The sequence below is a fragment of the Euleptes europaea genome, chromosome 13 (genome assembly GCF_029931775.1).
Source record: "Euleptes europaea isolate rEulEur1 chromosome 13, rEulEur1.hap1, whole genome shotgun sequence".
Lineage (NCBI taxonomy): Eukaryota > Metazoa > Chordata > Lepidosauria > Squamata > Sphaerodactylidae > Euleptes > Euleptes europaea.
The window spans coordinates 46,883,153-46,901,094 of record NC_079324.1 but is presented as its reverse complement, the minus strand read 5'-3'; the positions used below and the strand labels follow the sequence as shown (position 1 = coordinate 46,901,094).

Sequence of the window (17,942 nt, the reverse complement as noted above, 5' to 3'; positions counted from 1 at the left end):
AATGGCTTTGACTACAATATGAAGCAGCTGTAAGGCAGGTTTACAAAAGCAAGTGCCAGAAGATACCTGACGAAGGGAGCTTTGACACTCAAAAGCTCAAACCCACCAAAATCTTGTTGATCTCTAAGGTGCTGCTGGACTGGAATCTAGCTGCCAGAAGGTAGTTTATCTTAAACCAGATATTTCCTTTCTAATTATAATGGGTCACCTACAGATCATTCTGTTCTACATGGACGGTGTGAGCTTCCCTCACCAGTAGTTCTCCTATTGGTTAGGTGAGAGAAAAGGGGTCTTGATATTGCTTGGGTTTGTCACCCTAGGGTAAGGTTGGCGAGGACCCGCCTGATCAGTTGGGTCTCTTTCATGCCAGGTCCTGAGCCCCTGATCTCTATCCAGGGTCCGGTGACCCAGCTCATCCTAGTCTCCAATTGTCTTCTTGAATATACAAGCGTTTACAAGACAAGGATCTGAGCTCTTCTGTTTTGCTTCTGTAAAATACATTGCATGTCGCTGATGGAGTTATACAAGCGGTAAGTTATTTTAAAAAAATCACAAGGTTAATTTGGAAAGTATTTAAGGAAAACAATTACATTATCCCCAGCAAGTACCAATGGGTTGGCTCATGTGTGGTATTCAGTAGGTTTAGGTACATGCAGTTGCTAGAACCCATGGGTTCTTGTTCCAACTACCAATTCTGCTCCTTTCAGGCCCACTTACCAATTCCTAATTTCCTTGTATGAAGTACTTCTTCTCCAGCTCCTAATCAAATACAATCTTAAGCCAGCTAATTAGGTCCCCACCCAGCTTTCAAGAACCAACCTCTAACCAGGGACCTAAAGGCAGAGTTCTTCCTTGAGGCTGACCTAAAAGTTAACTTGGACCAAAGTGCCTTAACAACCTCTTGCACATAGATCTATTGCTATTTGTTTTTCACTTCTAAATAACATGCATGTTCATCCCTTTCACATGTTCTGAAAAATACCGATAAAAAATCCACCAAAGACAAATGTAGGAAGAAAATCTATATGGACATAGGCCCAAAACACGATCCAGGAAGTTGCCTGAGAGAAATAAGCACAGGCATATTATGCTTCACTTCTGAGCTGTGTCAGGTTGGATATCCAGAAGTGATCCACAAAAGAGATTTCAAGAACGGCCAAAAAACATGGCTGCACTTTTATGTATTTTGGTGCGCTCTTCCAAAGCAACCAATTCTAGAAATTGCCAGCTGATGGTCTTTGAAGCCTTTGTCAGTTCCCTGGTTATCATGCAAATGCACGAGTATTTTGCGCACCACCCGAGAAAGTACATTGGTGGTGTATGTTCTCTTGCTCTACCCTTTCGCAACTTCCAGAGAGTTTCTTCTGTCCACACCAATTAGCACTGGCAATATAGAGAATGACCAGAACAAAATATCTAAGAGGGTAATAGAATCTTCATCTCTGGAGGTCCGTAAAGGGCACATTACACAAATATTTCATTATTGCAGGAACACTGTCTGCATGGCCCCGTAAATACCCAAGTACGTCCAAAGCTGAGAACCAGCAAGCACAGCTCTTTGATTATGAGAGCTTCAGGTAAGATTACTATTACCAGCTAGGGGCTGCACTTGATGGCCCACATCCTACTATGGTTATTATTTTCTATTGCAGAAGAGCCCATGCCTCCATGAGAGATGCAATATTTCTCTTGGGGGGGGGGATGGTGATGGACGAATGATCATGTATATATCTAAGACCATCCCTATTAACACAAATAGGATAAGACACATCTAAGAAGTAACCTGAATTAAAACAGCCATCTTTCTAAGAACTGAAATTTAAATTCAGAATGGCTACTTTACACAGAAGAAAAACATGTAAAGTTTTAATCCATATACCTAATTCCAAAGTGTGGCCCCCATCTGCGGATACCTAAATCCAGGGATCAGGGCCACACTTATCCCAAACAGATGTTTCTGCAGAGTTGGGGGACCCCCCTAGATCTGCATGAAAAGCTGGCATTTTTTTTAAAAAAGCCATTGGGGGAGTTAATTCACCCCCAAATAAAAAGCATTCTTTGCACTTACCTTCTGAAATGGCAGCAGCTGCCGCCACAGCAATCCCTTCCAGGCTTGTCCCCCACCCCCGGCAGCGGACACCTGGAATGGTTCTTGGCCTGGCCACCACAGCAGCAGACACTGAGAGAGGCTCCAGCCCCCGCCCCCAGCAGCGGCATGCTTAAGGTGAGGGCCTGGAGCCGTGATGGGGGTACATGGGATCCCCCCCACAAGTCTCATGGGCCTCTCACTTGTAAATATATAATCAGGACAAAAGAAAATGAGACATTTAACAGAGTTAAAATATGACTCATTCCCATGTTTCATGGCTGTGCAGGATCTCCATTTTTATGTGCATTGCCATGTCAGATGTTCCCATTGTTTTGTTGTTCACACATCACCCATTAATCGGGTCACTTGCAGAAATTAGTGCTCTAGAAAGAGCCTCTTACACATTGGCCATATTCTGCTTTTTTGGTAATTGGCAGGGTGGATCGGGTGCATGTGTTTATTAAGGATGAAGGAAGCCAGTATTGGGCTACCGTTTCAGACAGGTCAAGTTTGCCGCAATAACTCAGTCTGGAATTTGTGGACATACAGAGAAAGGGCCTAAACAGTTACATACATTTAAATGAAGGTAGCTTTCCATTAAGATTAAATATTTAATTTCAAGAAAATAATGTAACCAAATGAAGAAAACAACCTCTATTTCAATCTATATTTAGATGGATGTGGTATCTGCAATAACTTTAAAAAAATCAGAGATTGGAGGTCTACAGTAGACCTAAACTCCCGTCTATTGTTTTGCCTATGTTGATCTTTGCTCAGATTCAGCAGCTATTGTGGGCATTTGGGCTGGAGAGGAGAATCAAACTGCAGCAGTGTAGCACAGAACATTCAGCAATGGCCCCATGGTACGCGTGTCAAAGTTGAATGAATTACTCACGCAGAAGAACACGTGTATCTTCAAGGGCCTTAGTGTTTATCTATTTTATTAGATTCTGGTTTTGTCACTATCAGTTATTGTTGCTACCTTTCTGCCATTTTAATCTTGTTTCTCCGATAAATTCCGATTGTGGCTACAGGCCACTCTCAACGCGATGTTCTGTATTCACTGATTATCCTAAACTGGTTGAGCTAAAGACCACAAGGGATGCTGTGCAAAGCCTGAATGGGGCTGGAGAAGGAAGCATCCAGAAATGGCCCATGGGTATCACACGCTGCAGATCTCAACTTCCAGGGACAACATCAAGAGCAGGAAGTGGTAATGTTCTTCAGGACCTGCAAAAGCTCTTGTCAGAGGCCCTAGGCTGGACAGAATTTTCTTCAGCAATGACTTACGTTCAGCTGAGCACTTAGCAGGCCAGCCTGGCATCCCTTGGTAAAGGTAAAGGTGCCCTGTGCAAGCACCGGGTCATTCCTGACCCATGGGCTGACATCACATCCAGACATTTCCTAGGCAGACTTTGTTTATGGGGTGGTTTGCCATTGCCTTCCCCAGTCATCTTCCCTTTACCCCCAGCAAGCTGGGTACTCATTTTACCGACCTCGGAAGGATGGAAGGCTGAGTCAACCTTGAGCCGGCTACCTGAAACCGACTTCTGTTGAGATCGAACTCAGGTTGTGAGCAGAGCTTGGACTGCAGTACTGCAGCTTACCACTCTGCGCCACGGGGCTCTTAGCATCCCTTGGTAGCACCAGCCATTTCTTGTCTTCTCTACTTACAGGGGAATGAGGACCAGTTGGTAGCTGATGGTGAAGCTGTCATATCTATTTCCTCACAGTCTGAACACATCTGGCTTGAGGCCAGAGCCTGGCCATCAATTACTTCTCATAGAAGGCTTTAAGATATTCTATGCTGTAACATAGAAACAGAGCTGGAAGGGACCTCAAGGGTCATCTAGTCCTATCCCCTGCACAATGCAGGAAATTCACAACTACCTTCCCCCTCCACTAAAACATCACATCCTTATTTGGCTTTTGCATGCCCAAGCACATATTGCTCATAATGGTGACACTATTATCGCAAAGTGACGCTAGCTTTGTAACAGTCGGTTTAAAAGTTGTTCGCAAACCAAATGTACACTTTTGGACTCTGGAGAACTACCTGGAGAACTGAATGGAATATGGAAGTTGGGCATATTTGAACTATATATAGTATGACAAAAAGGCTGAGGAATTCCCTCTTCAAGGAGGCTACTTTTGAAGCTAAGGTCACACCGTTTTCATTTAGTGGACATTAACATAACTTCTCTTATCTATGATGATAACTGTCACACTGGCATACAACTTTTAGAATTGCTTAACTTTAATTATGTACCATCATTGATCTGAAGTTGTAAGGGGGAAAGTGGGATGTAAATACACAGTATCAAATTCAGCAGATTTGCTTTGCAAAGAGTGGCCGTTTACTCACCCAGCTCTAGGCATATGATTCCAAGAGACCAGGCGTCTACCTTTTCATCCTATTGTCCTTCACCCATAGCCAGGATTACCTTGGGGGCCATCCAGTCCTCTAGGTATCTCCCATACATGCTGTCCTTTGGGCTGGACCCAGGCTGGCATGGGGTCTGGAGGATTCCTAAAATAGACACCTCATGACCTGCAGTTGTAGAGGATGCCTCTGTCTCTGGGTCATGGCTGACACATCCATAGACTGGCTATGAAAGATATGTTTTTTGTAACCTACATAACCAAGGATGCTGCTCACAGATCTAGCTGGACTCCTAACAGTCCCCATGCAACAGTTCTACCTGTGCAATCATTTAAAAAATATAATCTATGAGCACATACTAATAAATCAAAAGTGATCTTGATTTTTTTAAACTGTACATTAGTTATGTTGTTCAAGCTTCTTGGACCTCAATGTATCTCACTTGTTTCTTTTTAACTTTCCCCAAAACCTGATGAAGCCTAATGCTTCTTCTCACCTAATGATCTTGTCAAACACTCATTTAAATCCCTTCGTCTCTCCCTCTATAGTGTGGTTAACTCCATCCTTCCTTCCATACTTGCTCATTAGTGCAATTAAGAAAAAAACAAAACAAACACACCTCTTTTCATTAGGTCTGTGTCTTCCAAGTAATCTGGTGCTCAGTTTGAAAAGCCATAATTCACTTATCTATTCCTGCATGAAGCTTTTGGCTAAACTCACCTGACCACACTCAAAATGAAACAAAACCTAAATGGTATCTACAATTGCTTATATTTATTGCTTGGCTCTATAATTCCTCCAACTGGCATGGCTTAAATTTATAGTGGAGGCTTCTTAGGACACAGACTTCTTTCATTAACTCACATTATTTTGCAGAGCCCCAGGAAAACTAACAGCATTACATAAATGACAGGTGTGAAACACATCTGTAGAATAGACTTACCTGTAATTGTGAATTCATTGACATGACAGTTATCACAAAGCATAGGTAAGGGGTTGTGGCTCAGTGGCAGAGCATCTGCTTGGCATGTGGAAGATCCCAGTTTCAAACCCTAGCATCTCGCAGTTAAAAGAATCAGGTAGATTATGCAAAACACCTCTACCGGAGACCCTGGACAGCTGCTGCCAGTCAGAATAGACAACCTTGAAGGGCCAGTGGTCTGGTTCTGTAGAAGGCAGCTTCATAAGCCCGTATATAAAAGAGAAATCGAAGGCTTCTTGCTGTTCAGATAATTTCACCATAATGTGTATAAAATAAACACAAAACCTCAGTGAACAACACCTATTGCAGACTATGGAACTTTTTGTGTCTAGGTGAGTACAGTGTTTGCCTCTGCGTCAGCATGGTAGATTGAAATGGCCACCAGATGTGCTTTTAGGGAGGGCAAGGAAAGTCCTGACCTACATGGTCCCTGGAGGCTAAAGTAAACATCACATATTCCACATAAAGTAGCTTATTCTCCGGAACAGTGATAATGATACAAGACAGCGCCATTAAACGTCAGAGGATCTCTTTGAAGAAGGCTTTCTATTGCTAAGTTATCCTAAAGTTCACAGGGCAACTGTTTGAGGTGATCCCTCCCCCCAAATAAGTCAAAAAGGAGGGGAGCAGTCAACATCATGATGTCAATACTTAGGCATTACTCCGAGGCTGGGGCGAGAATGACACCTGGAAGATACCTTAACCATGCCTGGTTAGTTAAATCAGGATATGCACTATCCCTGTTCAGTTAGTATATTACTTTAGGGATCAGCAAGAAAGGCAAAAAGGCTTTCCTGTAAAGTTCCTGTAATCACTAAAGGTGTATCTCAGGGATGTTTTGCAGTGCCCTCCCTGATTACAGAGCAGTCAACATTCTGTATTTCTTGTGTCCGTAGAAAGACACAGAGACAGATAGTTCCACCTACAAAATCCTGGGGTAAGTCTTCCAAGGACATTTGTGTGGTCCGTGGCAGACTGGGTCTAAAAATATTGGTTGCCAGGAGATAAAGGGGGCCCATCCACAACTATAAGGCTATCGTTTAATTTTTATTAATTTTTATTTTTAACATATTGTCTAATGTTTAAGGGGGGGGCACAGGGCCCACTTGCCACTGGGCAAGCTGACACAATGGCCAGTCTGCCACTGTGTGTGGTATATCTTGTGATGAAGGGAATGACTAGAAAATCCTGATGAGCCGCTAACATGGATGGGGCATGTGCGCATATGCAAGGGAGACTGATTTATGGTGCCCTTTTCCCAAAGAGGGACTCCACTCCAGCATAGTCTATGGCAGGGGACCCCAACACAGTGCCTGTGGATGCCATAGCACCTGCCGGCACCTTTCTGGGCAGAAAGTGGGTGGGGCCTGGTAGGGCTCCTGCCCAGCAGGGCTTCTGTTGACCACTGCAGATCTGGCTCGCTGTGCAGATTAAATTAAAGAGTGTTTCAGTAGAAGAGTTGGTTTTTATACCCTGCTTTTCTCAATCTTTAAGGAGTCTCAAAGCAGCTTACAATCACCTTCCCTTCCCCAAAACAGACACCTTGTGAGGTAGGTGAGGATGAGAGAGTCCTGAGAGAACTGTGACTGGTCTAAGGTCACCCAGCAGGCTTCATGTAGAGGAGTGGGGAATCAAACCGGTTCTCCAGATTAGAGTCTCTTAACCACTACACCACACTGGTAGCAGCTGCCACCAAAGTGTTGGTTGTATTCTCTCACACACTCCTCTTTCACAGTGTTGTTTTTTTTTAAATACTGCTCTTGTCCCCTGCATTGGGGCTTCCTATATGTATGGCTCCAACGCCCATGGTGACCATTTTGTGGTTGGCTCCACCTCTTGTGGAAGCCATTTTGTGGTTGCGCCTACCACCCTGTGTCAGAATTTCAAAGGTGCTGACAGGGCTAAAAAAGTTAGGGACCACCAGTCTATGGAATTATACCACCTTCCTTGTCCACAGCACCACAGGAAAAAAAAACCCTGTAATACTGAGTGCCACAGTGATGCAAAGGATATAAAGACTGTATGGATTGCTCTTTAGCTCCTGGGAATTTAAAGGGAGAAGCTGTTAATGTGAGGTCTACATCCCAACTGCTTAGCTTTGGCAGTAGGTTCCCAGTCCTAATTTGATCCTGGCTAGTATCCCTGACTCTGGCTAGTGTTTGGATGGGTGACCTCCAAGGAATACCAGGGTCATGAGGCCGAGGCAGGCAACGGCAAACCACCTCCAAACATCTCCTGCCTTGAAAACCCTTCGGGGTCGCCATAAATCAGCTGTGACTTGGTGGCCAAAAAATAAATAAATGGTGAGAAGCCCAGGCAAAATTGGTGAAGTGCAGGGCTTCGCTACAGTTATTGACGTTATTTCACCAGACATAAGTGAAGAGAAGGGAGAATTCACAGTGATATAAGAAGCTTGCGGGAGGGAAAATTTCACAGAGTAATAATACTCCCTCAAACTTGAGCAATAATGTTTCCTCCATCTCAACCTTTTGTTTTTTGCAGGAGAAAGGCTCTTTCCCTGAGGGCAGGGATTTTCCCAGGCACAGTAAAGGCACCCACTGGGATAAAATCTAGTACTGTCACTTTAAACAATACTGTAAATAAATAAGTAAAATATATGCCCATGTGGGGGGGGGGGGGTGTCAGATGTGTAACGGTTATACAGGCTGGAACTCATGCTCTGGCAATTCTCTATGGTTCGCCCCAGAAAGACACCATGGAACTTTCCATCAGTAGAAAGAGACCTGTTGACACCATTTGAAAAAGGGAACGCTATGGCACAGGTATGTAACCAGACAGGACCGATGGGTGGCAGCTTCTCTGCTGGCCTTACAAAACTCAAGGGCCCATGATTACCTCTCTTCCACTTTGTCCTGTATTGTGACAGTCTCCTTACACATCATGTAAGGATCCCTTCCAGGCCAGCCTTTATATCATCTTCCCTTCCAGGCCAGCCATCTTCCCATTGAGATCTCCTTCAGCTCAGTTATAATCCTACTCAGCTTCATATGCTTTCCTTCCCTTGGTCCTTACAGAGCTCTGCCATTTCAACTCACGGTGCTTTTGTGCTGAGCCATGTCTTCGATAAAAAAATCCATAAAGTATTAACTACAACTTTCTCATACCATTTTCTTTTATGGCACCAAATATTTCCCATACTAATTTATCCTCAAAAATGTGTAGCCTTGTTTGGGCGTGTCAGGGTCCATAATGCACATCCCTATCAAAAGACTCGCTGGACGGTTCTAGAGATTCATGGACATTTCCCCTTTGCTGGTATTATCTTATCTAGGTCTAAGAGGCACGCATTAGCACTGTGATGGAATACTTGAGTTCTTCGTTATTTGGCTTCCTGTCGTGATTAATGTTTAAATATATTAAGGTTTCTACCTTTCCTTCAATTTTATTCTGCACCCTTGTTTTCTGGGATCTTGAAATTTGACCATGAATTTAGCCCTGCACATGTCAAAACTAAAATCTCGCTTCTTTTATATCATAGGTTTTAAACCATTTGCAACATTTACTTCCCTAGTAGGCAAGTATCGCTGACATACCTACATTACTAAGCAGATATCTTTAAGCTAACAAGTAAGGCAATAGGCAAGCTATTCAAGAAAGAAAAAAAGGGAAAGTTGCTGAAAGGAATCTCTCCACCAGAGGTCCTTATGGACTAAGGCTGAACAGAATGGTGAATGCCCCACTCCTAGGCTCCTACACAGTGGGAAGTATTTCCTATTTGTAGGCAATTGCCTTAGAACCTCACCAGGATGTTTGTGCAATCAGACGTACAGAAAGGAGATAAAAGACCATCATTCATTGCTGGAATCTTTTCCACTCTCCCACTGGGACAATTTATGTTAATTGACCCTAAGCCTTATAACCAACTTTGATCCTACTTGATTTTTGTTTATGGAGCAATGTTGATTTAATGAGCTTTATCAACCATCCTTGATGTTGGTGGCAGAGGGGGTTGGTGGGGGACGGGACACAACCACTTAGGAGGTAAAGACAGAGCAGTGCAGAAATGCCCGTAATTCCAAGCTGAAAATAACTCACTGACTTACAAAAAACTTATTATAAACAAACAAACAAACAAAAATCCCAAATATTTCCACAACCCTAGTTTTCAAGATTCTTATAAGAACATAAGAGCAATCCCTGAAGGATCAGACAAAATGTCTATATCCCAGCACCCTTATAGCAGCCAGTCAAATGTTAAAGGGCATGAATGCAAGTTTCCCCCTTACTCCCCCTCCACCTGCCATTCACAGGTTCACCACCTCTAGACTAGGAGGTTCTATTTAGCTATCATGAGCTGTAGCTGTTCACCCACCTCTCCCTCCCTGAGGCTCTTTTTAAAGTCATCTTAGCCAGCACCTATTACTACATTGGGGGTGGGGTGGCAAGTTCCAAAAGTTAATTGTATACTGTGTACTTTCTCTTTTCCAAATCTATTGTCTATCAATTTCACTGGCTGACCCCAATTTCTTGGGGGGGGGGGGAGAGAAGGGTTTCTCGGTACTCATTTCTTCTATGTCATTCACCATATTACAAAACTATCATGTCTCTCTACAGTCAACACTTCTCCACACAGGAAAGGTGCTTCAACCCCTTGATGATATTTGTTACCCTTTTTTTGCACCTCTACAATGTTCTTTGTGAGATGAAGGAACCAGAAATATGCAAATATTTTGTAAATGTACAGAAGATCATTATAAAAGTGACAATCGCTTTAATCCCACAAAATTAATCTTTCACCACCGCCAAACCCTGATCTGATGTTTTGATTGAGTTATCCTCCCCAAGATGGCCTTCCTGAATGGTACATCTCTTTACACTTACATATATTTGAAACCCATTTACCATTTTGTTGCCTCCTCATCTATGTTGGGGAGATATTTTGAAGCTCTTGATTGCCGTACTTTTTTTAACCTGTTGCAAATAATGTAGTGTCTTCTGCAAACGTGGTTACTTTTTTATCACCCTTGACTCCCAGCATTTGTAAATAAACTAACTCGCTCTAGCCCCAGTATGGATCTTTAGGAAACCATAGTGCTTACTTCTCTCCGTTGTGAAACCTGCCAATTTACTTCTATAACTGCCTTTCTATTCTTTAACCAGTTCCTAATCCATAACAGGACTTTCCCCCTTATCCTGTGACTGCTAAATTTCTTCAGGAACCTTTGGAGAGGGACTATGTCAGAAGATTTTTGTAAGTCCAAGCACAGATGTCTACCCAGATCACCCCTTTCCATGTGCTCACTGACACTTTCAAGGAGTTGATAAGACAGGATTCTCCTTTGTAGATGATCAACATTTCTTCCCTTCTCCCTTAGGGATGAAAACCTAGTTTAGCACCCTGTCCAACTAAAATAAAGTGGCTGCAACTCTCAGTTCTCTGAATCCATCTGAAATGGGACAGGCAAAGCATTCAGAAGGCAGCAGCACAGGCAGGTATGACCACATAGTACCCACCTCAAGTTGTGGTCTTGCATGACATTGGATTGAACAGAACATTCCACTTCCTAATTCCTAAACCTGTAAACACTGTAAGCCATAATACATATATTAAACACCTGTGGTGGGTTACCAAACCCCCTCTGAGGTACAGTAATTCCATCATTGTCTCTCAAGTTGGTGGGTGATCAGTCCTTCGCAGCAGCAAGCTTCTCAGTTTGAAATTTAAGCCCGCCACACAACCACCATTGACACTCACCTTTAAAAAGCACATGAAAACATTTCTTATTTCCCATCTCTTATTCAGTGGGTGAGTATAAGCTTCCCTCCCATCTTCCCCTTCAGAGGTCTTATTTCAAAATGTTATTTTATGGTGTTTCCTTATCACGAAAACACCTGGAACACAACTGTAGTTTTAATTTTACTTTGTGAGGGTTCAGCTACTGAGCGCCAGGTAAATATAGTCATTGGGCCTGCCGGTCCCATTAGAATTAATGGGATGCCGATGGTGCATTTCGTTTCCATAGACCGTGATGAGATCTGAGCCTATCCTAGCCCTCCTAGGATTCTAACCATTACTATAACTATACTCTGGCCAATTTGTGGCCCCGTGGTTCTCTGTTCTGCATTGCTCCTGCCCACCAAGAGATTCCATTTGAGTCTTGCACAGTTTGAAGGACTTTACAGACGGACGTGTGCCAGGATCTACAGCTACTTATTTTCTACCCCTCTTTCCCTCCAAGGAGCTCAGAGCAGCATATAAAAGGATCCAAGGTGGTCTTGGATGTAGGCACTGAGCAGACGCAGGCCTGCTTAACTTCAGGAAAGTTGCTGCACCATGCCCGAAAATTTTCTGATAAGAACAGCCAGCATAATCTCCATTTCACTCCTCTGCGGCTGCAATCGTTACTAAACTCATCTGAAATATTCTTCCAACAGAAGCCTCTGTGCCAATACCTTTTTGTTAATGGCCCACTGCTCCTTAAAATTTGAATCTCTCCTATGGCCAAAGGAGACCAACCAACAAGGTGAGAAATGCTGTAGAAAAGCAGAAGCGCCGTTCTGAATGCAATCCTCAAAACATACCTTCTGGGAGTGATCCAGTACGCTGTTAACTTGTCAAGGGGGGAAATCCTCACGCACATTGGGATTTGGTAAGAACTTATAGAGATTACGGGGTTAGCTTGGTGGATGCGACCATTTCAGCCAGCATGAGGCAGATTGATGTTCGGAAGGCAAGATGGTGTTACAGGCAAGGGCAAAGGTGTTCATGCAGTGTCGGGGTGAGGGATGGAAGCAAAGACGCTCTCAAAGAAAGGACCATTGCATTCTTGTCCTTGTCTTCTACACATTTCCTTGTGGCCACCACCGTCAAAATGTGAAAGCAACCTTCTGGGCGCATTTCCTAGTTACTGCCTGACCTTTCCAAAAGCAAAAAAAAGACAAGAGCCCAATTTTCCAGGTGTTATCCTATGTGCACTTTGAAATGCATGTCAGAAGCATCAGCAGCACCCCTAAATCCTGCAAAAAAAAGGGTGATGAGGCTTCCCCCCCTTTGCTAGCTGTTTGAGAAAATTCTATTGGTTAGTTTCAAGAGCCTGAAGAAGCAAGAGCATTAAAGCAGAGATCCTCTGAGGCCGGGAAGAGAGCACCGGAGAACATACCTTCTTGTGCACAACAGAGGAAGTGGAATTAATGGTGCTCTCGTCGTCATGCATCATGACCAGCTCAGAGCTGCTCTCATCCATGACCTCCTGCATGCTGTTGACACTGCTGCTCTGGCTGCCCGTGCTCACAGACATGCTGGGGATAGAATGGTTGCTGCCCAGACTGTCCATCTTCCTACTGAGGTTTGTCCCATGCTCACTGTCCTACAAAACAAGGGGGCAGGAGGGTTAAACATGCCACAGGAGGGTCAGCTCCCGAACACACACTTCTGCAGTGGCGAGCGTTTCATTAAGGGGCAACTGCAGAAAGGAACACTTTCATCTTGCCTTGGGTAAATTTTCCCCTCTCTCCAGACAGGGTGGTGGTAGCAGGACAGCCTGCTCTAAGGGTGGTGCCAGCCTTCTTGATGTACACCATGGAGAAAAAAATAGTCAAGGATCAGAGTAGCATTAAGGAAGGAATGCTCCAAAAGGGAAGTTTTGATTGACGCAGTACCCTTTGTTCCAAGAAGTGTTAGGAGAGCTACCCAAGGACAAGTCATGCAGACACAACTGTTGGAGATTCCCAGCTTTCTGTGATTCCCCCAAGAAAACTTTCTCATGGGGCTTGCCCTTCCAGCAGGGACAATTATCCTGTAAGCAAAGTGGTGCCCACATTGCCACACCATAATACCAAATGTTGCATTTTATTTCTTAATGCGCTGCACCTTGCTGCTCTTCGTAAAGCATGCATTATGTGATCAATGGCCACAGTGTAAGTTAGGTTTGGCTTTCCCATGGAAGTTCTTTCAACTCTGGGAACAGGTTTGATTGGGTATGGTGTTTTTTTTTAAAGTTATACTGAGTGCGCACATGTCCAGTTGTGCTCCCCCCACCATACACATGGCTAAATTTGAGCGCGCACGCACATACTAAAATCTGAAAAGGTGAGGGGTGGGGAGGGAGTTCCCCTCTGTAAAGAATTACAGAAAGGCAAAAACATGCAAAAAATATTAATGGGGGGGGAAAAGCTGAAAAGAGTTCTCTTCGTGAAGAAGCAGACATGCAAACCACCAGATTTTTTTAAAAGCTCCAAATGAAGGGTGGAGAAAGAAGGGCAGGGCAAAGGCTGGTGTAGAATGAGATGGTAAACTTTGGTCCAAACAATTACTGCTTGCAGTTATGGAACTCCCAGTAGAGGGCCCTGCTTTTGCAAAACTAAATCCTGGCATTACAAACAAAAATACCAAACAGCACAAATCTCAACAGACTATAGAATTAAGAACTGATTGTACAAACTACTATCTGCATGGAACATGCAAAACTTAGTTGCATGGACAACCTAATTTACGAGGAATGACTGCAAAAAAGCAGTAAGCACGTCACAAACATTGTACCAAATCATACAAGCTGAATCACTTCAAATAACCTATGATAATGTGACGTAAGCACGTCACAAACATTGTACCAAATCATACAAGCTGAATCACTTCAAATAACCTATGATAATGTGGGCTCGTTTTTCATTCTTGTACCTGTCCTGGTGGGGAGACCTGAATCTTATTGACTTGATAGATCTGCTATAAGGGTCCAAAGCCAAAAGACCACTGAGCAGGGAAGGATATACTGCCAAGGTGATCTTGCTTTCTTTTTCTCTGGGGTAAATTCTGAAGGTGGTGGGGGAAAAAACACTTTATCATCTAAAGGCACCCTCATTGTTTAGTGAATTAGTACACTTAATTTATATATTTAAGGTTTTGGTCAGTTAGCTAAAAGCAGGGCAGTAACGAAAAGTTAGCCACCGTGTTTTAAAATAGGTTTATACTTTTAAATTTTTCAGTTATGTATTTTAATATTAAAATTACACTGTATTTATTATGTTGGAAGCCACCCTGAGTTTGGCTGTGCCGGGAAGGGCAGGGTATAAATCTAATGAATGAATGAACTTTTCAGTGATACTGGGGTTCCCCTTGTGAAACTGTCAGCTTATTAAAAATATTTTTAGTTAACCATGCTTTCAATTTCCCTCAGGGATGGAATCGTAAAGTCAAACTGATTGGCAGTAATTTTATTTTTAAAAATCCAAGATCGTCATCAGATGTAGAATCCTGATGTCACCCTATTTACCACCCACACCCTGACTGATAGGATCATCTATGTGGCTAATCTGAGATGTAGTATTCAAAGAAGAAAAAATGGGACTTGCAGGACTGGGGGCCAGGGGGAGACTGAGTGAATGTCCACACAATGTAATTGCATTTTTGCAAAATAATGATGCTCTGCAGAAATCTTTAGTTCTTATCCAAAAACTGGTAAATATCACTAATACCCTACTTAAGAATGCCAAAGTTTAAATCCTTAATATACTCAGCACTGCATACAAGAATGAAAAACACATGTATCTAATGGAAACAGTTATTGTGTTTTAAAGGAACTGCATGCTATTTCACGTACAAATATGTTGAAAACGTGAAATCTCCTGTCAAGTACGCAACTATTATTTTCTCAAAATATAATTTTGTAAAAAAAAATGCCTTTGCCAGCCGGAAATTCAAGAATAAGGTTTCTTTAGTCTTTAAATGGGCTAGGACAACATATATTTCACGCAATGGGGAGGGAAGAGTATTATAGGTGAGGCGTGGAAGCATTTTCTTGCATACTTCACAGAGACTTGTGAAGGGAGGGGGGAATTGAAAAACAATTTGGATATTTTGCAAACAATAGCACCTCACTGTGACCAGTGCACATTTGAAGCTTATGTATAACTTCACACAAAAAAAAACACCCACTCTGTTTCACATGCAGCATGCAAACATAATTTGAAGAATTCACAAGCAAGATGTTTGGACCACTCCAAAAGCATGTCTTGGTGAGAGCCACAGATACCATGACAACAGTGGATTAACGCTTCTCCTAAATCTCTCGTGCATTACTTCAGTCAAGTCAGCCCTTTCAACATACTTACGTTGCCTCTCCAGCCTACTTGACTCATTTGGACTACTTTGTCAGCCCCCTTGAATTTGTGAAGCGCTTTCTTCAGCTGTCTCAAATTTAAAGTGACCCCCCCCCATTTCAGAATTTTACAAGTAGGACACATTTCTTTCCAGTGTATCATAACAATGAAGGAAACGCTATCATTGTGCGCCAGACATGGAGTGACAATATTGTCAAGAACTTGGTTGTAGCAGGAAGTGAGGGAAGACAAAGCAACAGAACTGGGGTTTTTGAACCAAAAGTCTGGAAGTTGTTCACACAGGCTGCCAATATTGCTAATTATCTTCAGGAGGAATCTTAGGCTGATGAAAACGAAATCTTTATTCCCCCTGTCCAATCTATCACTGTGTTCGTGATTTTATAAAGTTGTGTCATGAGAGGCTGTGGAATCTGTTCTTTGAAGATTGTCAAGCAAAGCCCCGTTGGCTGATATAATATTAAAAGAATGCCTTGGAAGTGCCGGACCTAAATAATCACAATAGCTCTGGCAAGGGCATAAACCAGGAGGGCCAAAGGGCAACTTGTGTGTGTGTAAAGTGCCTTCAAGTCGCAGTCAACTTATGGCAACCCCTTTTGGGGTTTTCATGGCAAGAGACTAACAGAGGTGGTTTGCCAGTGCCTTCCTCTGCACAGCAACCCTGGTATTCCTTGGTGGTCTCCCATCTGCAAATAATTTGGTGGTGGTGATGGAAAGTGCCGTCAAAGTGCCCTGTAGGGTTTTCAAGGCAAGAGGTGGTTTGCCATTGCCTTCCTCTCCATAGCAAGCCTGGACTTCCCTGGTGGTTTACATCCAAGAACTAACCAGGACTGACCCTGCTTAGCTTCTGAGATCTGATGAGATCAAGCTAGCCTGGGCCATCCAGGTCAGGGCAAGGGCAACTTACGGTCCCAATTATATCTCACCTCTGGTAATCCTACCAAATTTAACTGAGGAGTGGTAAAAAGTTTACCAGCAGTTTCACTCACAGAAAATAACTATCTTCAAACACTGAAAGGAGTATTCAGCATTGTGACATTCTCTCTCTTGGGTAAACCTGTGCCCTCCAACTGCTGACACTTTTATGGTTGCTGCCTTTATTGTGAAGCTCTGTCAAAGGAGTTGTTTGTGGGGCAAATACATTTTTGCTTGGGAGTTGAGCGGCCCCAGGCTAGGGGTGAACTGGGAAGCCAAAAACAGCCTGGGGGAAAAAGCCCCATCTTTCCCTGCCCCCATGGAGGGAGGACTGACTGGTGGAGGGCTGCCCTGGATGAAGGAAGGCAAACTTCACTTGGGAACACCCCATGCAAGACAAGACTCACTTTAGCTGGGGGGGGGGGGGCATGCTATTGGTCCACCGGACTTTTCCTGATAGCCATGATGATTACTCTGCACTGCCCCAGACAAGAAAGTAGCCCATCACAAGCACCAATCTTCATTCTCTCCTAAGTTCCTTCTGAACTCCTCCCCTATGGTTTAGAAGGCATCTCCCTTCTATTGTTGAATGTGTTAATCACCTCCTGACTTTGCTGCTTTAAATAAAAAGGCTTTCACCTTTAAGATCTCAGTTTGAACTTCAGCTTTTTCAAATGAAAGCCTTAAAATAATTCAAATAATCCTCCCTCACATACACACATTTGATGATTTACCCAGAAACTGTACCACCTCTATGGAAACATATGGTCAAATCAATGCACATTCTTGACTGAATGGATGTCTGCAACATCTCCATTCTATCTCTTCATACTAGTCTTTGGACTGTTTTTCATTCTACAGCTTTAATGTCCATCTTCAGTCTGAAGGGCCAGTTTTCCACCAACTCAGGTGCTACTCAGGTGCAGTCCTTTCTCCCCATCATCCACCCCATCATGCTAACTGTACAGCGTGCTTCAGAGAGGCAGAGCGCCCACAGGAAGCTGTCTGCCTGCCAGTCCCTCCCTGCATTCAATCTGGCATGAGGAGGTGTACTGGCAAAAAAAGACACCATGGGCCAGGCTAGGGTTGCCAGCTCCAGCTTGGGAAACCCCTGGAAATTTGGTGCCTGAAGAGGGCACAGTTCGCGGAAAGGAGGGAGCTCAGTGGGGATGTGATACCACAGAGTCTACCCGCCAAAGCTGCCATTTCTGCCGGGGAACTGATCTCTATAGTCTGGAGAGCTCTTCCTTTCCTTCCAAGCTCCCATGACCCACAGGTCTTGAGCAGTTAATGGGGAGGTTTTTTTAAATTATTATTTTTTCTATTTCTTTAAGGAAAATATGGTGGAGATATTTGGCCACTGCCAATGTTATACTTAGATCTCTACCCACCAGTAAAAAAGGGGCTATTTTATCATCTGTTAAGGTGGCAGGTGATTTTGTTAAAATAGGAGTCATCCATTGGTCACGTTGGAGTTTGAAATGGGGACACTCCAGCAT

The 17,942-nt window shown here is 43.4% G+C and overlaps 1 protein-coding gene across 1 annotated transcript in view; it reads right to left on the bottom strand.

The window, feature by feature from the left end:
* TAOK3 (TAO kinase 3) overlaps positions 1–17,942 on the bottom strand; it is an 81,626-nt gene that overhangs the window by 39,279 nt on the left and 24,405 nt on the right. The window contains exon 12 of the mRNA XM_056859295.1: positions 12,576–12,782. Coding sequence (XP_056715273.1) covers positions 12,576–12,782 — 207 coding nt within the window. The remainder of the gene's footprint in view (positions 1–12,575; positions 12,783–17,942) is intronic.